Source organism: Engraulis encrasicolus, chromosome 5 (genome assembly GCF_034702125.1).
Source record: "Engraulis encrasicolus isolate BLACKSEA-1 chromosome 5, IST_EnEncr_1.0, whole genome shotgun sequence".
NCBI lineage: Eukaryota > Metazoa > Chordata > Actinopteri > Clupeiformes > Engraulidae > Engraulis > Engraulis encrasicolus.
This window is the reverse complement of record NC_085861.1, coordinates 9,128,332-9,150,248: the sequence shown is the minus strand read 5'-3', so window position 1 is coordinate 9,150,248 and position 21,917 is coordinate 9,128,332. Positions and strand designations below refer to the sequence as shown.

At 41.7% G+C, this 21,917-nt stretch overlaps 2 protein-coding genes across 2 annotated transcripts in view; one reads left to right on the top strand and one right to left on the bottom strand.

Moving 5' to 3' along the window:
• Window positions 1-18,674, bottom strand: part of mindy3 (MINDY lysine 48 deubiquitinase 3) — a 62,591-nt gene extending 43,917 nt beyond the window's left edge. Inside the window, exons 1-9 of the mRNA XM_063198626.1 lie at window positions 17,598-18,674; window positions 17,411-17,490; window positions 13,648-13,708; window positions 11,754-12,026; window positions 9,891-9,942; window positions 5,332-5,446; window positions 3,185-3,258; window positions 2,944-3,023; window positions 2,022-2,092 (exon numbers count right to left, since the gene is read on the bottom strand). Of these exons, the coding sequence (XP_063054696.1) occupies window positions 2,022-2,092; window positions 2,944-3,023; window positions 3,185-3,258; window positions 5,332-5,446; window positions 9,891-9,942; window positions 11,754-12,026; window positions 13,648-13,708; window positions 17,411-17,490; window positions 17,598-17,691 (900 nt within the window). The 5' untranslated portion in view covers window positions 17,692-18,674. The remainder of the gene's footprint in view (window positions 1-2,021; window positions 2,093-2,943; window positions 3,024-3,184; window positions 3,259-5,331; window positions 5,447-9,890; window positions 9,943-11,753; window positions 12,027-13,647; window positions 13,709-17,410; window positions 17,491-17,597) is intronic.
• A 736-nt stretch (window positions 18,675-19,410) lies between these two features.
• The window catches only part of si:dkey-12j5.1 (uncharacterized), a 116,615-nt gene continuing 114,108 nt past the window's right edge, over window positions 19,411-21,917 (top strand). The window contains exons 1-3 of the mRNA XM_063198625.1: window positions 19,411-19,617; window positions 19,922-20,034; window positions 20,144-20,290. Of these exons, the coding sequence (XP_063054695.1) occupies window positions 19,557-19,617; window positions 19,922-20,034; window positions 20,144-20,290 (321 nt within the window). The 5' untranslated portion in view covers window positions 19,411-19,556. The remainder of the gene's footprint in view (window positions 19,618-19,921; window positions 20,035-20,143; window positions 20,291-21,917) is intronic.

The following is a 21,917-nucleotide window of genomic DNA, read 5'->3' as shown; positions in this document are numbered from 1 at the left end:
TGTGTGTGAGAGCTTCTGCCAAATCATCTCAACACGGAAATGGCGATTTCATTTCCCTAGAACACGGCGAGCCAAGAACCGCAAGCTTAACATCAATGGTGCCAAATCTGGCCCGCTGCTGCTTCAAGTCCGCCACACACACACACACACACACACACACACACACACACACACACACACACACACACACACACACACACACACACACACACACACACACACACACACACACACACACACACACACACACAGATGTCTGCTGCCTTGTTGCATCTAAGGAAATATCTGTGAGCCAGACAATCCATCTATCTAGTCAGTGGTCATAAGCCAGGGTATCCATCAGTAGGTCCCAGTCAGTGCTTTGCAAGCGCACAGCAATGCAAACACAGGACAAATGTAATTTGTACACAACTACACAATGGTAGCTGAGGTCTGCAGCTGTAGTTAGAACTTTTGGACATACGATTTGCCCCCACTTTTGTCTTCTTCTTTTCATCAATCCAGATGAAAAAAACTTCTTTTAGAGCTCACTCCATTCTCACTCCAATACCCAATAACACACCCCCCCCCCCCCCCCCCCCCCCCCCCCCCCCCCCCCCCCCCCCCCCCCCCCCCCCCCCCCCCCCCCCCCCCCCTCTGTCTCGCTTTGTAAAATAAACGTTGTGGAAGAGTTTTCTTAACCCTTGTTTACATGTCAAATACCTCTGGAGTGTTTGCAGACCATTGGCCTAATGTGTGGGAATGAGTGTGTGAGTGTGTGAGTCTGTGTGTGTGTGTGTGTGTGTGCGCGTGTACGTACGTCTGTGATCTTGGTTAATGTGTCACTTCAGACATTTGAGCCAAATGCTTATTTTCCCATCATTAGTAACAATGTGCAAACAAACATAAAAAAGGGTTATTCCTGTAAGGACTGTTTGAGTGTGTTTGAGTGTGTTTTAGTGTGTGTGTGTGTGTGTGTGTGTGTGTAGCTGTGAAAGACAGAGGAACTGGAGTGTAATTAAAGCTTCTTGAGACAAGAATAGACGGTTCACATTTCTAATTATGGACACGTAAACAAACAAGCATCATGTGTCATTGTAGAGGGATTGGCTAGAGCTTCCACAACTAAAATTACTGTTGACAAAAGGGTCTGTATTTGAACACCAACTCTTAACAATGTGTTTGTTTTGTGTCGGAGACCGCGGTTGTGATTAAGGGCGTCTGTGGGAATGTAGTGTGACATCCAGTAAAATAGGTGCTGGATCAAATAAAAGAAGAAGGAAAATTCTGCACACTGTTGCTGCTGCACGATTTATTCAACACAACGTTTTGACGCTGAAAAGTGTTGAATAAGTCGGTGAGCAGCAACAGGGTCTGTGGGAATAGCATAGAGAGAGAAAGCAGGTCAGTTGCTAGGCTAGGGGTATGCAATATGACTATATTAAATCGTGAAATTGAATAGGAGATCCTCAAGAATCTGCCAAAGTGGAGAAATCGTATAGATCGTCTTGCAGCAAGCATGTTGACTTTATCAGTATCAGAGTGATGTGTACTTACTTTGTGTTGCAGTCTTCGCTTTTATTCTTTATTTAATTGTATTCCAATTGTGCACTTCATCCATGTGTTTTCATTTTAATGCAAATTGCAAGTATATTCATTCAAATTTGTTCAGAAAGGTTTGTAACCCTGAAATTCTTGGGTTTTTTTTGGTTAAAAACTTGGGATGTGATATTTTCGCCATATTGCCCAACCCCTACGCTAGGCATAGGCAGACAAGGCTGTCGCCTAAACCCTAGTTAAGAGTTGGCCTGAAGTTTTTGGATTGGGTACATAAATAAAACATTAAACTTAACATTTACAATGGTTTTTCATGTGCACCCGGTATAGTTTAGGTACTAGATTGGCTGAAGTGAATCAGGTGCACGGCCAGGCAATAGTTACAGATGCAAATTTCTACATTTTCTAAAAAAGCAAATGGGATTCTGACCTCAGACACCAAATGACTAGAGCGGGCCGAGAGCAAGGGTGGGTGAGAGTCTTACCTTGCAGTACCGCAGAGACTCCATTAGTGTGAGAAAACCAACTGTGGCCTGATCATTTATCCCTTTAAGTTCTGTAAAACAGGAAGGAGAAAACACACACACACACACACACACACACACACACACACACACACACACACACACACACACACACACACACACACACAAATTAAGAACATTTTGGTGATATCTATTGTTCCAAAGTCTGCCAAATTGTTAACACTTACAGACCTAAAGGAAACTGAGAAAATGTGTAAACTTGTCACAATAAGTAAACTGAGCTAATCCCGATTATCTGGTACCTTAGCATGATTCATTAAGAGATGATGCTGTGTAGAGTGATCCCGACTGTATGACAAATACAGACACACAGACGCACTTGAAGCATCACTTCAAGATTGTGTGTTTGCAAATCATAAGTCTGGTGTGTAATGTGATTTCAAATCCTCCTCCTTATTTGACAATAAAGTACACTTGACTTGGCTTTATGTGAAGGGGCTGGTGGTGCATGCACTCCCTTTAGGTAACACAACACTGCCCTCAAGTGGCAGAAAAGCGCATTACTCACAGTGCAAGAGAACACTGAATCCCAAATCAGGGGTGAGTTTCTCAAAAGAGAAGTTGTTAGCCTGTTAGCAACTTCGGTAGTTGCAAATGGGAAAATGCATTGAAAACAACAAAGTAGCCAATGTAGTAAGCAACTTTTGGTTTTGAGAAATTCACCCCAGCCATGTCCAAATAATGAAGGAGGTGGTCTGTAAATCAGAGGATTGATTTCCTTTACCTAATACCAGGGCTGAATGGCCCTTGAACAAGGAACCTCACTCCACATTCCTCCTAAGGTCTGTTCCCAATAGCCTAGATTAAATGAAACTGTTTTGGAAAAGTGTCAACTACGTGAGAAGTAGTAATACAATCTTACTCATGCCAGAACATTCTCGGTCACCGTCCCACACGTTAGACACCGCCCGTCCCGACACCAGGAGGTTGATCAAACTCTGGCTGCAGTGAGAGACAGAATGATTTAAAAAATCAGACAAACAAACAAACAAAAAACAACAACAAAGGCTTCAGTTCACTTCAACAGACCAAGTGAATTGACCGGACCACGGAACGAAAATGAACGCACCACTGTGCGTTTTTTCTCTCTTCCTCTCTCTTACCTGCCGTGACCATACACTGGGTCTATCAGCGGTTCAGTAGTGTCTTCAATCTCATTACGGATGTTCTCTATCCCCTGAAAAACACACACGCACAGACGCACACACAAAAAGAAAAATCAGTGTGAAACAATACGAGCAACACAAAGTAAGTTACAAACCCCAACTCCGATGAAGTTGGGACGTTTGGTAAACAGTGAATAAAATCAAAATGCTATCATTTTCAAAACATTCAATCTATTCATTAGATGGAGAATAGTGAAAAGAAAACATATTAAGTGTTAAAACCGAGAAAAAATATTGTTTTGGGGGGCATATGTACTCATTTCTAATTTGATAAATCCAACACGTCTCAAAAGAGTTGGGACGGGGACAATAAATGGCAGCAAATGTCGAGGAAGACTAAAAACTAAACAAAAGACAACACTTAACAGTTAAATACATTAACCGATGAGATGATTTTATATAAAAAACAGTGTTAATTCCTATCTTGGACATGATTTCACCAGCTTACACGGTGGGTGTATTCCTTGTCATGTTTTGCAATGTTTTCCTTTCTGTAGTGCTTACAGTGTAACAGGTCTTGACCAAACGCCCACCATTTTATCACCTGCTGGTCCTTATGATGGAGCCAAACTGTTAAAACATAGTAGAGAATGCAATTTCACCTTACTATGTGGCAGTAATCGAAGATCTCCCTTCAAAATATAATGCATGAGTGGCTTTTCATGCTGTTTAAAACCCATGTATACCATTCAGCACTGTATTTAACTCTATAGATGAGTGAGAACATCTTAACCAATGCACTACTGCACCCGCATGCCATCATGGAGGCTGACTCTTGAAGCTAGCACTAACACAAGTTGGATGGTCCATTTTCACTGTAGCACAGGATGTGCAATGCTCTATTATTGTCAAAAAGAATGAACTTCTACAACTTCTGCCGACTTCTGTAAGCAAAGGACAGTTTCCCATGTCTTCTGGGTCTATTTCAAGTGAGCTCAGGTGCTTAGGAGAATGTTACACCCCTGTATCATTTGCACGCATTAAGCATTCTTAATATGGTCAATTTTCAATAGCTCTATATCCTAAAGTGCTAGAGTGAGACTACAGCCAATATATATTTCATGATGTCATGAACCTATACAATGATTTTAGTAACAAAAATATGTCTTATATACACTCAATCGTGGTAAATCAAAGGGAATTAAAAAATCTATGTAATAACTATGGTAATTATTCCCTTTGCATCTTTGATTCTGAGTGACTCAGCCTCTCTGTGATGATCTTATACCTGGACACCTATATTGTCCGTCAGTACAATTCATTTTGAAATGTTCTTCTTTGTTGTTTTATCTTATTTGGATGTTTACTAAATTTCACTGATCTCCGTCCCAACTTATTTGAGACGTGTTGGATTTATCAAATTAGAAATGAGTACATATGTCCCCCAAAACAATATTTTTTTCTCGGTTTTAACACTTAATATGTTGTCTTTTCACTATTCTCCATCTAATGAATAGATTGAATGTTTTGAAAATGATAGCATTTTGATTTTATTCACTGTTTGCCAAACGTCCCAACTTCATCGGAGTTGGGGTTTGTAGTTATAGCTGATAGAAGAAAGAGTGAAACTTCCCTGTACTATAAACATCATGGCATTTTAGTATTTAATAGTTCTCCTTCGTTACTGTATGACTCTTCTATGCTCTGCAGTGACTGCACCCTGTGTGATGAGAATGAATTTCCCCTTGGGGACAATAAAGGCCATCTATCTATCTATCTATCCATCTTATATTAGGGGGGCTGTCATGGGTAAGCGGTTAGGGCGTCAGACTTGTAGCCCAAAGGTTGCCGGTTCGACTCCCAACCCGCCAGGTTAGTGGGGGGAGTAATCAACCAGTGCTCTCCCCCATCCTCCTCCATGACTGAGGCACCCTGAGCATGGCACCGTCCCGCTGCACTACTCCCTTGGGCCGCCATTGAGGGCTGCCCTCTTGCATGGGCGAGGCATAAATGCAATTTCTTTATGTGCTGTGTTCACTTGTGTGCTGTGGACTGCTGTGCCACAATGACAATGGTAGTTGGAATTTCCCAAGGGGCGTTCACTTTCACTTATAAGCTGCGTAGAGCCACGTGTGTTTCCTCACCTTGGTGAGGATGACGGAGTAGAGGAAGAGCAGCACTCCAAACTTGTTCCTCCAGCTGTCGTAGAGGGACAGCACCGCCTCCCGAAGCTCACACACAGACTTTATTGTCCGCTTACTGGGAACACAAACAGACACATACAGTACAGAATTAGCAGAACACTGAAAACGCAGTGACACATATGCAAAGCAATGCTATGAAACGTTCTTTTGGTTTTCCTATGCCTGTGCATCCCAGGATTACTGTACATCAGTGATTCACAAACTGTGAGCTGGGCCGCGAAGGTATAGCAAGAGGTCCCCGAAATCATTCTAAAAATCTAAATGATATTTGTCGCTATGTTGTTGTTGAATATTTATTTGAGTTTATTGGGTTAGAGGTGAGCCCCGAATATTTGTGAAAATTTGAAGTGGGCCCCAAGTTGGAAAAGTTTGGGATTCCCTGCTGTATGTTCACAGCCAACAGACTTGTCATCAAACGTGCATATTTTGGCACAAGTGTCAAAGACAACAATCATTAACCCTTTAATAACCTTACAAAATGTTGCACATGGTTGCTGTAACACTCCGAATCTCACGCTTACCCCTCCCTAAACTTCCATTCAAGGCTGAAGCGCCTTTGAGCAAGGCATCTAACCCCACATTGCTCCAGTGACTGTACCCAACAACACTCTTTCATTGTGTTGTAAGTTGCTTTGGATAAAAGCTTCAGCTAAGAATAATGCAATGTAATATAATGCAATGAATGTAGTAGAAAAATCCATCAAAAACACGAATCAATGCATTGGAAATGGTGGTACACTAACAAAACCTCCTGCAGCATGCTGTTACGTTTATGCATATATCTTTTGTTACATTCTGATTAAAAAGCAGTGCAGGATGCAGGGAACAAAATCTCTGCAGAGCAACTACAAATAAAACAAGCACATGAATGTCTGAAACTCGTTTAAAGTATTTTGATTCCATATCTAGATGACGAGTAAAAAAAAAAAAAAAAAAAGACCTTCTTTGCCAAAGTTGGTTGGCATTGGTTTGCCAAGGACATTTTTTCAGGTTGAGTTCAAATAGTTGCAGCAGAATTACTCGTACTAATAATAGCGGAGTGAAGGCATCATGTGAATAAGCCTGTCACGATATACGATAAGTCAATAAATCGGACGATAACTTTTTACAAGAACGATCACTTTTCTGGCCCCGATAAGTAACGATAAGTTATTTGCGTGATGTTTTGTTTTCCCTCTCTCCCTTTCTCTACCGTAGCCATACTGATGGCGCGTTATAGGCCAACGCAGCGCAATGACGCTTAAATGATGGTGTAATTTTAAGTTTCAGTGCAGTTCTGGTTGGAAAAAAGTGCATTGCTCTGGCTACTTGCGTCTTTGAAATAGAACGCTGGTGTTCCCGCGCGTCGCTTATAAGCCTCGACAAAGAATCAGCGCTAGAGACTAGGAGCGCAATATTCTTCCAGTCTCAGTCAGCGCATCTGCAACGTTCCTCAGAGAGGGGAATGAACAGCTCCAACACGGAGGTAAATGTTCGTTTTGAAACATGCGCAGCAACCCAATATCTACGACGAAGACGTGTTTGTGCACATGAAATAGTGGTGCCGTCGCGACAAACGTGCTCTGAGGCTGTTATTTTAAACCTCGCCGAGTTTCCACTATTATTTCAAAGCGCCTCCTACCCCGACGTTCGTTGTCTGTTCTTTTTGTGATTTTCGCTATATTTCTTGTTTATTTAGACCTAACAATATGAGTAGGCACAGTGGTGTAGTCTACTGTTTAGAAGTGGGTATACTGTATATTCGGCCAGACATAGGCTCGGTGGTTACCAAGCTAGGGCTCGGGACGCCACCCCCTCGCGACCAATGTAAGTGACAAAAATGTTTGCGTCCATGTATCAGAGTTGTTGTACAAGGCACTTGAGCAAAGAGGCTATATGGTACGAAAATGTATTGCATCTCAATATCTCAATTTCCAACTCTCCATCGGAAAGATGTTCAATAGTCATGCCCTAATGCCCTAGTAAAATCTATTCTATCTATCTATAACAGTTCTTCGTCATTCATTTTACTTTTTAGATTAAGCACCTTGAGTAAAATGTGACAGTGCTTATAATATAAATATAAATATAAAATAATATAATATATTATAATACAATACATAATATAATATAACATAATATAATACAATATAATGCGTAGGCCTGTCCTGCTCTTGGATGTCAATAGATTCAATGAGTATTTCCCTAGTGTCTACTGCCATCTAGTGGTCAGATTTCGGAACTGATCCTGGTCACGAATGATGGCTTACCCACTGGTGTTTACATTCACCTGAATTGGTTGGATAAAAAAATCCAACAAAGTTTTGTTGTGCAAATCTTAAGTTTGTACTTTCCGTGAAGTAAAGGTCATGAACTTGGGAAACAACTGATCCAAATTGGAAGTCACTATAAAAATGATTAGGCCTATGTTATAAATAGTGTGAAAGGTTACAGTTTGATAATGCAAATTTCAACCAGAATTGAACATAATAATGTAGGCTAATAAAAATTGTAATAATACATTTGTACAAAAAGTGATTGAAAAAAGAATGCACAATACATAGAACCTTTCAAGGGCACACATATGTGACGATATACAGTGTATATTTATTTATATATTTATTTAAATGTTTCTGGTATGGGGCCAGCTTTGGCAAAATTGGCCCGGTGGAGAAATTCTTCCCAATCCACCCCTGATCTTTGTACTCATCGGTCATAAAGCAAGGCCTAACAGAGTGATTGTTTTAAAGTAGCAGAACACCATCACATCATGAAACAGGTTGTGTGTCTTCGACATGTCCATTTATTTCATAAATTAAAAATAAAATCAGAACACTTAATATTTAAGCTTGAACTAAACTTGAATGTTCGTGAAAGTTAGACGAGGGGTCATATTGTTATTAAACACCTTAGCCTACCTGTCACAGCCCTGGAAAGTCTACCCTGCAAACGCGAACCCACGGATGTTGAGATGATAGTTGTATAATCCGATCCAAATGGTGAGAACATGAGAACGTATCAGCCCACTCCAGATGTAGCCTACAAGGACATTTCGTAGATGCCTCGAGTTTACAATTTAGCAACCTTTAGCAACTACCGATACGCACTCCATGCTAGATTTTTGTTTTGGATGGATGAAAGGGAGGCAAAATAGCCGCGTCTGATTGGTTGGTCGCAATGAAACCATAGATAAAAGGACACCTGAATTGTGGCTATTCAGCCTTTTGGCATAGCCTAACCCCGGGCGCCGCCATCTTTGACCTGCATCATTACATTTTGCATTGATGCTACCACCACATACAGGATAATGTGCGTATAGCCTGGAACTGATTAATGCTGGCCATTATTATACCGGTTAAATATGACGCCGCTGTGACAGCAGCCCAGTGGTCAACTGAAAAGCTTTCATATCTGGAAATGCCTACCGTCGGAGAATGATTGACGCAATCTCCGAATTAATAAAGTCTAATATAGCCTATCGCTGTGTAGTTAAATTACAATGCTTCCATGAGAAGTGACCGTTGATGAAACGGATATTCTAAATATTGAAAACTATTTTGAAGTGGGTATACTGAACATTAGAAGTGGGTATACTGAACATTAGAAGTGGGTATACGAAAATTACCAAAATTAAGAAGTGGGTATACGGCGTATACCTGCGTTCTACGTAGACTACACCACTGAGTAGGCAGTCCGCAAGCAAATCACGAAGATAAGATTTGTGGATTTAAATCTGTCACACCAGTGTGTGAACGGTTGAGCGCGCTACAGGGGAAACAGAGGCATGGCGACTCATAACTCATAAGAATCAATGTATGGGCGTTCATAAAGGACTTTAAAGTGCGCAGAATTGCAACTTGTTCCAGTCGAGGGCTGGAACTTGTGCATCTGTTCATGCTCTTTTGCTTTTTGCTGATGTTGAAATGCCTTTAGTAACAACGTGCATTTGTTTGAAATAAACTGTCTAAGTAATAATTTGTGAATTAACAATACCACACCAGTAGGTTATTTTACATCACACCATGGATAGGCCTATAAGCCATTCAGTGTGCTTGAGAAAGATAAATAACAGAAAATGTTAAAGAAAGACTATATAACTTACCTTAATAATAAATACAAAAAAGCCTATTTAGAGCCTATTGTGCTCCATGAGGATGTATTTAAAAACATATATATATCACCCGCCGTGATGCTTTAAAAATGTGAAGGGGTGTAGTCACATTTTTACATCATTATATTGTTCGACACATTTCTTCTTGGAGCAGGCGTCAATCTCAATTATTTAAACCTCTGAGTCTGCTGGCCCAAATGTTACATTCAACGTTTCAAGAAGGAGGCCGCACCTTGCATTGCACATTATATTGTTTGAAAATGGCGAGAGAGACAATATTATCGATTATCGCAATAATTTCTTGTTATCGTTATCGTCTGGCAAAAATTGTTATCGTGACAGGCCTACGTGTGAAGTGCTGTTATTATTGCTTTATTACATGGTAATTGATACTGGGCCACACACTTACTGAATCAAGGAGTGAAATCGCTCGAAGCCAAGGTCTTCAGACGCCAGCGCAGCTGCACATGCAAACACAGAGCATAACAAGGCACACGGGAATAGTACAAAGCATTAGAGAACACACTCGCACACTCAAGGCCTTATGCGTCAGTCTGCACGTTACCAAGTAATTTTTGTAGTGTTAATACAACAATTATTGAGGAATTGACCACTCCCACTAGTGTTAGTCCCATTGTCTTTGTGTAGGTCAGCTGAGGCCGAATGGTTAGGGTGGTGGTCTTAAGATCAAAAGGTGGTAGGTAGGTTTGAATCCCACCCTTACCTATGCAGCACATAGGCTACTTTTTTTTTTATCTCAAAATACGTTTTATGTAAACGTATTCTTCTTAATGTGTTTTTTGTACATTTATTTTCCTTTTTGTCTATGTGTTTGTCTGTGTCTGTAACTATATGTATGCTGCCATTTTGACCAGGACTCCCTGGCAGAAGAGACTGTAGTCTCAATGGGACAATCCTGGCTAAATAAAGGATAAATTAAAAAAAATGGAGAAAAAAAACCTCCCCCTACACCTCCATCTGTGGCTAAAGTGCCCTGAAACAAGGCACCTAACCCCTACATTTCTCCAGGGACTGTAACCAATACCCTGTAAATAACTGTAAGTCGCTTTGGATAGAAGCATCAGCTAAGTGAAATGTGCCAGTATTAACATTGCCAGATTTATGGGACAGTTTTGGGCAAAAAGTATCTCAAAGTTAGTCTGCCATGGGACCCAACCATGCACAATGATTTACCCAAACCACAACCAAAAGAGCCACAAGAATTCAAAGCATAACATATTGCACTTAACAAGACACACTTCACTTGAACTCGGGTGCATTCTGTATTAATATACTTCCCAAGAAAAATGGGCAACACTGCTTCACAAAGTTGACAAATGCTGTGAGCTTATCAGTGTTCCATATTGGCTTGGCTTTTATGCTCATGAGCACATTTCGCGGCATCACAATTAAGAAGCCACATGCAGAAGCATAACACTCTACAACTACACTTAATTGTGAGCAGAACACACACGCATATGCATGCATGCATGCATGTGTAGGTGTGCTATATGCTTTTGAGTGGGTTTCTGGAAATGACCCTATAAACATGAATACAGTATATTTGTGTGTGTGTGTGTGTGTGTGTGTGTGTGTGTGTGTGTGTCAGTAAATTTTAAGAGTGAGAGTGTGTGAGAAAGTGAGAAAGTGTGTGGGCACATACAGTATAATGAGTGTGTGTGAGTGAGTGAGCATGATCATAAGCCTGTGGAGGCACTACCCATCTCTAATTTCCATTCATCTCTTCAACGCATCACCCTTTGAGTTGCCCCATTGTACAGGATAATATAAATAATAACTGTATTTATAGAATGTATATTTTATGGGGCAGCCATGGCTCAGTGGTTAGATCAGATCAGAGGGTTTCAGGTTCAAATCTCACCCTTACCAGCACCTTCATCCATGGCTTAAGTGCCCTTGAGCAAGGCACCTAAACCCACATTGCTCCAGGGCCTGTAACCAATAACCTGAACCTAAATAAGTGTAAGTTACTTTGGATACAAGAGTGCTGAAGCGCCCTTTAGCAAGGTACATAAGCCACATTGCTCCAGGGCCTTGCTTGAGATGAAGAGCTGAAGTGCCCTTGAGCAAGGCACCTAAACCCACATTGCCCCAGGGCCTGTAACCAATACCCTGAACCTCAATAAGTGTAAGTTGCTTTGGATACAAGAGTAAGCCAAGTGTAATGTAATGTAATGTAATATAATGTCTATTATTACTCTCTGGGTGTCTGCTAAATGCTATATAATATATAATGTGTATCACTACTCACTGGGTGGCTGCTGGTCAGAGGACTGGCTGGGTGCCGGTTCTGGTTGCTGCCTGTGTGAAGGTTCAGAGTTCTGCTGCTGTTGCTGCTGCGTAGTGTCCGGCTGCTGCTGTGGGCCGTCTGGGATGTCCACAGGCATCTCCCCCTGCTCCTCGTCCGGGGCGCTCTTGCCCCCGCGCGACCACACGGCCAGGCTGAAGGTGTGACTCTGGTTCTGGCACGCCGACTCCAGGAGCTCGCTCAGCGTGGTGCACAGCACTGACTTCAGCTCCTCATCTGGAGATGAGAAAGCAATGGAGGGAGAACACACTTACACATCTACACAAAAATAATTAAAACGCCAATAATTTAAAACAGTTTTTTACCCCAAGTCTACCTTTTTTCCATAACGGCCATTTCTTATAATGGTGTGTGTGTGAGTGTAAGTGTTCAGGAAGACCACTGCAACCCTGTTCCAGCACGACAGACGCTTTTGCACAACTCTGTAGTTGGACAGGTGCGTTGGATATTATCCCAGTGAGGTTGTCATTCAAGTGTAAAGAAATCCTGCACACTGTCCATTCCACCAGCATCGTTACTGGTGAAATGGACAATGTGCAGGAACGTTTCTTACACTTGAAAGATCTTGAACATGAAGTAAAATAAGAGATGGCATCATGGCCCCTTGGCCAATCCTAGATTCAGATGACATTTGTTTGAAGCCATCCGCAGGCGACGCAGAACACTGCAGGCTGCCACACAAACAGACATACAAGCAGGGTCATTGCAATACCTGACCCGTCCTCCTGCTAAAAATGTAAAGGAGGTTTAAATGTGTCCAACATTTCTAAAACAATACAACTTCATGACCAATAGAATTTAGATGTGTAGAGCTGAAAAAATAGACCCATCTGTAGAAGCAACATATGCAACATAGCTAGAAGCTATCCAATAACTAGACCGTGCTTTATGTTCAATATCAACAAGGGCCGTAATTGGTTTGATAAATGGTTAAGTGAGTTCATGAAAGAAAACATCAAAGGAGAAAACATCAAACCTTCCACATTTATAAAGCCCTCAGCATGTGTAATGACACAGTACTGATATTGAGCAGAGTGCCATATCAATTTAGCAAGGCACTTATCAGTCTACAGATAAACCTACAGAATGAGTCAGACAGTGCTGGCTGGCCATATATGGTGCAGTGCACTCCACACGTCCAAAGCAACAACAAAAAAAAGGCAACATGTCTTCCTCTACTATGGACATCACAATATTTTGTTTTGATGGATATTCACAATGTTATTATTATACTTAATACTTTCTGAACTAACTTAATAACAGCCAAAATGTCTTACTGACACAACAAATGGCAACGAATACCAGTTACACAATCTTTTGACACTTCACACCTTATTTTGAAATCACTCATCCTGGTGTCCCTCATCAAACATGTTAGTAAAACAGAGGCCAAAATGTACTGCACACACTGTCTTACGTCAATGACCAGCAAAGCACCAAAACACCCATCAAGATGATGACATTTGACGCTTCACTCACCACTGAAAACCGTTTTGCTGTCTAGCCAGCAGTACGTCAGGACCTGATATTCACATGCAATTGTGTCTATGGACATTCTTCTGTGCCGAGTTGATAAGGCCACATTGTGCCACACCTGTTGAAGTGGGTATTGCGACTGGAATGATGTTGTCATTGCAGTGTATCAATTGTAGGTGCGTTGAAACTCAGTGACGGTTGCTGCTGTTTTTGGGTGGTCGTCCAATAAAAGTCATCAGTTAGAAAAGAAAAGACCAGGTGTCCAGGTGACACAGGCGTGTTTCGGTCTGAAGCCGTCTTCAGTGTGATTCACGCTTGTTATTGCAGAAATATGTAACTAAGGTGACAGACTGCTTCTTACCAGATATCTCCCTCCAATTTGAGTTCTCCGTGGCAAACAGCAGATTTTTAAGAAGGAAAGCCTGAAAAGACAAGGGAAAGAACCACACAAGTCATTAGAGATAAAATATATCCTTTGTTAACTCAGCCTACTGAAACTGTTCATTGGGAAAAGTCTAAATTCTCGTCGGAAGCCCAATAGGCTACACCAGTGGTCTCCAATTAACTTTTCCCAAGGGCCAAATAATGTGGAGCAAGCGAGGCCGCGGGCCAGACCCCCCCCCACCAAAAAAATTAAAATAAAACTAATAATAATCAAATTAATAAAAAATAAAAATAAATAATAGAAACACTGTTGAAATATTAAAATATTAGTATTAGCTGTTGCAATATAGTGCCAGGGAGGAATGTAAATAAAGACCAACTGTGGACAGGTTAACGAGAGAGAGAGAGAGAGAGAGAGAGAGAGAGAGAGAGAGAGAGAGAGAGAGAGAGAGAGAGAGAGAGAGAGAGAGAGAGAGAGAGAGAGAGATGAGAGAGGAGAGAGCACACGTTCAAACTGCTGAATGCATGTTCAACTGCTGAACGTGCCTCTCCCGGCAGAGCCACTTCAGTCACGGAGGGAGGGAGGGGAGAAGATTTAGGCTACATGACAAGACCTAAAACAAATATAGATCAATGGGCGCTAAAATTCCAATTCGGTCGGTCAACAAAAGTAATTTCCATAGCGATTAAATCTCATTGAACTCGTGCGCTGCATCTCACCTCTGCCTGAACAGAAAAGACGCAAGCCCATGCCACAGGTGGCACCCAGGCAGATGAAATAGTTAGTTTCCAGGAATGCTCGTCTATATATTTCTTTATTGCGGTCGTTTTCGAAAATCATATTAGTTTTCCTCCAACGCATTCCCGATGTATCATGCATTCTCTGCTCAACTGATCTCGCATAACGCGCCCCTACCAAACTACGGGGGGAAAATATCCTCCACATTTAGAATAGGCTACTACAGTACGCCAGCTAAAATGCAAAGAGGGTGATATCACAACAGGGCTCCAGAGTGCGACCAATTTGGTCGCATATGCGCCCATTTTTTTCAATGGTGCGCCTAAAAAATATTTTTAGGCGCACCGGTGCGACCAGCCATCAGTACAAAATCAATTACCAAACAACCGTTTTAATGGACATAAAATTAATAGTCATTCTACAGTAGTGGCCCATCATCACACAATAAAACGTGTCGATGCGGTCATTCCTTCAACTCCGCAAACTACCGTAGCAATTTCTCCCCCTTCCTCGTTCACAGGCAGCCCGACGTTTCAGAATAGAATGTTCGACTTCGCTCAACTCAGAGTCTGGCTCAACTATCCGAGTTCACATGTGCCAGCGAGTTTTGTGTTCTCAACCAGGCGAGTTTTGCAACGGACGAGAGAGTTACAATCACGGTAAAAACAGCAAAATGACTTGAGGATATTTTAAACACGAGAGAGTCACAATCACGGGGGAAAACTAAATGGCTTGAGCGGATATTAAACATTGCCACACAAAAACGCAGACGGGTGCGGATAATTGCCCGTTTCAGCCGCGCAACAGGTGACGTTCAACAGGTGACGCGCTAGTCTGTCGGGACTTCTGTGAGAGTTTTTCGATAGCGACTAGGGCAGGCTACATACTGCCTATCAGTCGGCAAGGCATCGTTCATGCACCTCGAGAGAGAGAGAGAGAGAGAGAGAGAGAGAGAGAGAGAGAGAGAGAGAGAGAGAGAGAGCACTAGTGCTGTCGTGTCTGTTCGTAGCGCTTGCTAAGATAGCCTACCACAATCATTATGCAGAGGGAGAGCGCTCAAAAACGGGGAAATAGACAAAACCCAATTCACCTCAGATTCCACTGTAAACATAGGCTAGGCTATTTGGGTCTAATGACTTAAAAAAGTGCGACATTTTTAGCAGGGTTTGTTAAAAAAATCTATCCATCCATCCATCCATCTTCATATTGTAACTCTGTGCTTGTGCCGTGTGCGTAGCCTTATTGCAGAAAAGGCTGGTATGTTGATCTTACTAGTCAAACACATACTGACTAAAAGGTCTTTTCTACCAGCCAAACTGCTTGTAGCCGAGATGTGTTAGTTAGGTAGCCTACTGTCATGTCTTTTATAAGGAGCACATGAAAGGCTCCAGGTCTTTTAAAATATATATTATTATTATTATTCTATTATTGTTGCTATTATTATTGCTATTGTTATTATTTTTAATTATTATTTTTTAAAGCTGAGGTCCGTGTGTGTATGGGGTGGTGAAAACATTTGGGTGCACCTACATTTTGTGCTGGTGCACCTAAAAAAATGTTTTAGGCGCACCAGTGCAACCAGTGCAAAAAGTTAGTCTGGAGCCCTGCACAAATACACAGAAATAGGGCTACAGCAGGTCAGGAGAATCGTCCACATTTAACAGAGGACAGTGTGCTCTAACTGCATAACTGAGCGCTCTCTTCTGGTTGAACAGAGGGAAACACGCTCACCGTCGGGGCTGTCGGGGAGATGAGGTGGGCCATCAGGAATATTAAACCCTATTCTGCCTAACTACTAGCCTACGTATGTTTCCTGGACATTTCTGAAATTCGGGTTAGGGGTAGGGTGGAGCAAGGTAGCCTACTGTTCTCAGATGCTCGCGTGGTGCCTTCAGATAGGCTAAATTAGGAATGCGATACAGTTATACACGTGCGATACAGAAATACAGATACGGTCAGCCAGACCTTCAATATTACGAGTGCAAGACAAAGCAAAACTGATATAACAAAGACATACAATAGAAGCAAAGGAGAATCGTTTACATCTGCAAACAGAAGAGAGTTGAGAAAAGTCCAACGACTTGGCTTAAATAACTGTGCGCTTCGCGCCTCATGACTCTCCAGGTTTAATAGAAAGGGCGCGGCTCACCGCGGCGCGCAGGCTGCACCCAGCAACGTTGACCTTCAGGAATACTCAGCTAATCTTCTACCTGGCTCTATATTTCCAAGACATTTTAAAGGAACTGGTTTCGTTTTTGTCCTCCCTTCTTTTGGTAACGACTGTTCTCTGGAGCTTGAATTGCGTTAACGTCTCTACATGTAGGCTACTACCTTGCATAAATGATACTTCCAAAATACGGGATAATTGTCATCCAAACTTCACATAAATGTGAGTAAACAAAAGACAAAATGTATCTGGCCTGCTAAATACATAAAAATAGGGAAGGAGAGAATTGTCTTCATTTTCAACCAGAAGAGAGGAGAGTGCTTCGATACCGCACAATTGCGAATGGTCTGATGACCGAGGTAAACGCAATGATAAATAACGGCTTGTCTAGATGTCTAGGAGACAACAGATTGCACTTCACCATTTTCCCTCATTGTCAATGTCTGTCATGAGACTGTTATTATAAGATTTAACTGTTTGTGAATGCTTAGGAGAGATCACTGACGTTTTTGTGATCGAAAATCGCGCATGGCCACAAATAGGCGCATTTATGGTTTCATTTTTAAGGACCTCATGGCGGGCCAGAAATTTGCTGCCCGCGGGCCGCAGTTGGCCCGCGGGCCGTTGTTTGGAGACCAGTGGGCTACACAGTTTCGGCATCCATGCATTACATTTCATTGCATTGCATTACATTACAAATGCAGTTAACATTATAAGTTTAATTATAAGTGCCCCAAAACAAATATGCAATATAATACACTAAGACATCATCTATAAGTTTGTCAGTAATGCACAGTTTGTGCACAGCTGTCTATGCAGAGAAACATCACTCACCTGCACAGGTACAATAATTGCGCACGGTCCACCTTCAAACTGTTCAAGAGCAGTGCGTTCTGATTCGCTGAAAACGAAACCTGAACAAATACAAAATCCTTTTGTCAACAACACTGCACATAACAGATGAATTTACACGCTATGCTTACTTTCAAGTATTCTCCATCATTGTATTTATTCGTCTTACCTTGAGTCCACCTCCTAAACAGGGATGGTGACAGGCCGCCGCTGCTCGGTCTACCCCAGACCAAATCCACCACTTCTTTACTGAACTCTGACATGTCGATGGAGTTCTGCTTCCAGGCTAGATGCGATGCCGCTGTAGTTGCAAACTATACATGCAGATCCGTGGTCCCTCGAGCTCTCCCTTTGGGATGATTTGCTAGCCGGTGTGTGCTAGCTGAATAACTTAAATACTCCGTTATCTTCCTCGGAATGAAGCTGGTGGCATTTGCCACAGAGATGCGTAAACAACAAGACCAGCCTTCTACTATTTTTTTCTTTTACACAAGTGGAGTCTTCTCAACAGACAGAGGGTTGTGCATGGGATACCCTTTGTGCCTTGCAATATTGCTAGCCTGCTAACGCTGTCGTTGTATGGGTGACAACTGTGATGGCTAACAGCTACTGTTAGTTAATTCATTTGGGTTAGCTGGTTAGATGTTGCACGTCAAGCCACTTCAAATGCAAATACGTTTGGTCTGTATATATTATACCCTACTGATGCCTGAACTAAATAAGTACACATACAAGCCAGAAAAACACTAAAATTATATTGAAATTTGAGAGGAATACACACTAAGCTAGTAAGCTAAGGTTAGCAAATAATGGCTAACTTTACTAAGCTACCCAAAGGCTATATATATTTTAGTGCGAGGAGCACACTTTTGGTACTGTATTTTCTGATGCCTAAACGCGTTATTAGCCTACCAAATACACCGCACAATAGCAATTTAACTTACTTGATAATTCTGCCCCAGTCTTGGAAATATAAGTCAGATGACGTTATCCTAGCTAGCTAGGGACATGTCCTCCTGCAGGCTAGCACCTCTCTAGTTTGATTGCAAGCCAGTAATGTTTCTAACATTCACAGCTGCAACAAGAAATCTCACTGGAAGCTGTAACAAAACAGACAGCGCTGTCCAAAAGTGTATTCAAAAACGCAGTCCAGCAGATTCAAGAATAGATGTAGTCCACAAAATGAACCCAAATTGTCGGCTAATGTAAGCTGACTCACTTTGCATCCAGTTGGTTTATTTACTATGGTCACTACAAACGTGCGTTCAACAGAAATCCAACTAAGCGATTGGTCCATATCCAGAACGTTCCAGTGAGGTAACGAGGGCGAGTCGTTGAAAGAGTTTGTTATTGGTTGTCTTCGGGATAACTCAAGCGAGCGCTCCTCTTTGAGGCACAATTCCCGCCTTCTTTCCCATGAACTAAAATTGAAATGCATTAAGAAATAATAATGCTGCCATGAGTACTTCACACTCCTGTTGGTGTTTTGATTTGCCATTTTCAGTCAGCAAAAGCTTCACGAGTAAATATGATTATCATGTGCTCACACATACACTTTAAAGTTATATCATGTTTCAAATATTTTACAAAAATGCATGCAAGCGTACTTCTTCCGCAGTAAATCAGTAGTACGGTAGTTTACCAGTTTACAATTGGAGATGAAAATGTAAAGGCCAGCGAGTAGCAGTGATGCTACAGTTGATGATGATGATGATGATGATGATGATAATGTTCAGGGCCGCTGACAGCTTTTGGTGGGCCCTCTTCGCCTCCCGTTCTCCCTTGCTCCCTAGCCACATAACCAAATACCAGCATTTGAACACATTTATTGCTTTAAATCATGAAAAAGAAGTCACCCCAAGATCCGACGAATAGCATTGGGCACTGTATCGCGTTGTTAAAAAAAAACATGCCAGTCGAATGTTATGATCAACACTTGTCCTTCTAGAGCTTCCGTAGTTGCAGTCGCACACGTGGAAATGCACGCCTGCCCTGCTCACTGTGGAGGAAAACGCAGTTGAATGTTTTGCTGCCAGAACTGCTGCTAAAGAATAGTATTTGCCCTGTTAATACTCCACACATAGCAGCTTTCTATTATTGACCCAATTCCTAAATCTTTACTGAAACCATGGGAGGACAAGCAAAAGGCAAAAAGAGGAACAAGCCCAAAAAGAGCCGTTCAAATGGAGGTTTGTAAACTTCATTTCAACTTAGCTGGCGCTAGCTAACATGTTAACCACCAGACATAGTAGTTGGCGTACATCATACAACTTAACTTAAAATCATACAACTGTCAATTATAAATAGGTAATTTTAAAATGTTAGGGCTATGCGTCCTTGCAAATGCTGGGCTCCTCATTGGTTTCTGTTGTGTATAATGTTGACAATCAGTATTGTGTTGATTGGCTGTCAACAGCAATTGTCAATAGGTTTTTTTGCAACATATGTCATATCTTCCCATCACCACACTGATATAATGTTTTATTTTTGTAGTCGGAGCTGGTCTAGTTGCCTTGACGGCTCAGGAGCGCATGCAAGTCAAGATGCACGAAAAGGCAAAAAAGAAAACTTCAGAAAAGTATTCAGTTGAACAGTTGCTGGAAAAGGTATGTTGAGTCTTGGTCGTGTAATCTAAGTGCTCTATGATCACTGTTATTTCTATAACGGATGTAGTAACGTAACGTTATGTATGTTGATTTGCTTGCCAACCCCCAGACAGAGGAAAGCATGGACAACTTCGACTTTAAAATGGCCCGCATGTTTTGCCAACGGGCCCTGGACATCGAGCCTACCAACCTGGAAGTCCTGGATATGATGGGCAATATTCATGCGGAGATGGGCGAGGTGGACAAGGCCAAGCAAATATCCTTTTGTTGTCTCCATCAGCTGTGAACAAGTTACTCCTGTTGGTATTCTTGGCCATCAGTTGTGTATCTCTTTGAGGCAGCCAATAGTTAAGAAGGTTGCGGGAACGACTCCCATTCCATTCATGACTGAAGCAGAAATTCTAGGAGTATTATCCACTATCTCTAACTGAAGTGCAGGGCACGTTACATCACAATGATCCAGGGAATTTGAATGTCCTGTACCTGCATGCTTTGGAGAAGTGACAACTAAGTGTAAGGTAATCTTCAGCTGAGGGAACAGATGTGGGTTGTGGGACGGCTGTGTCGGTTGTTTACTGTGGTCAACCTTTGGTTAGTCTGCAAATAGGTCTGTCATTGTGTCGTACATATTAAGACATGCACTAACATTGAAGAGATGTGTTAACGTGACGAGGCCTTTAGAAGAGACGTGAATATAAAAAAGAGGGTTTACTTATGGTTTAATGTTGATCGTTTACATTAGCATCATAAATCAATCAACCATTTGTATTACTCTTGTTTCCGTATAGTGTCATCTGGTTGTGCTTCCATTGCCAATGTCTTGATGAGGCATTCTGTTGACTTTGTGTGGTAGATAAGGTAAAGATGGACCGCACACGGATGAGCTCCCTTTTAGTCCATTTTCTGTAATGTCTGCCTCTTTTCCACTGCAGGTTTTCTGGTAGGCCTACAGCTCGACACAGCGCGCCTTGGCCGCCACTTTTTGGTCTTCGATTGAACTGTGTCTTGCCCAATCGAAAAGCAAAAAATGGTGGCCGAGTCGCGCTGTGTCGAGCTGTAGGCCCACTAGAGAACCGGCAGTGGAAAAGAGGCAATAGTGGTCTACAATAAAATGGATTAAAAAGGAGCTTATTGGTGTCCAGTTCATCTTTGCCTTTGCTTGAACTTGCCTATGTTTTGACCCTGCACCCGTCTTAATATGGATGTGCGTGAGATCCAACTGTGAATCGCGGTGATTGACATCATGTTGTGCTACTAAATTGTTATTATCCCAAAGGAAATTAAAGCTGGCTCCTTGACTGCAGTGCATGCTAGTGGGTGTGTGCTACACTGAGATATTTGTATAAATGGTATACCATACATTGGTATACCATACATTGGTTTACATTCTACTTATCTGTCTCCTTGACTGCAGTCAACTTTGACTTTTTATGGTATGACACTTTACTGTGGTGGAGTGAGATGGTATACTATGCAGGTAGTATAAAATAGATGCCTAATAGTAGAGTAGTAAAATTCCTTTAGTGATCCCAAAGGAAATTAAGGAGTCAAGCAGCCCACACATAAGACTCACTGCAAGACAGAGAAAACATAGTTGCACACACTGCACTCCTTTCCAGAAAGTTAGAATATCATGGGAAAGTTTCCATAATTCTATAAAATATGTGAAGCTTTCACAGATTATAGATTAATGACCTACTTATTAAACTATATCTTGTTAAACTATATCTTAAATCTCAATTTTCTTCTGAAAAAAAAAGAAAAGGAATTCTGATCACATCAAACCAGCTGTTTTTTGTTTGTTTGTTTGTTTGTTTTTAGATCTGGTGACCCTCATTTCCCTCTTGATTATACCCCATAGATAACCACACGTCTTGGTATCA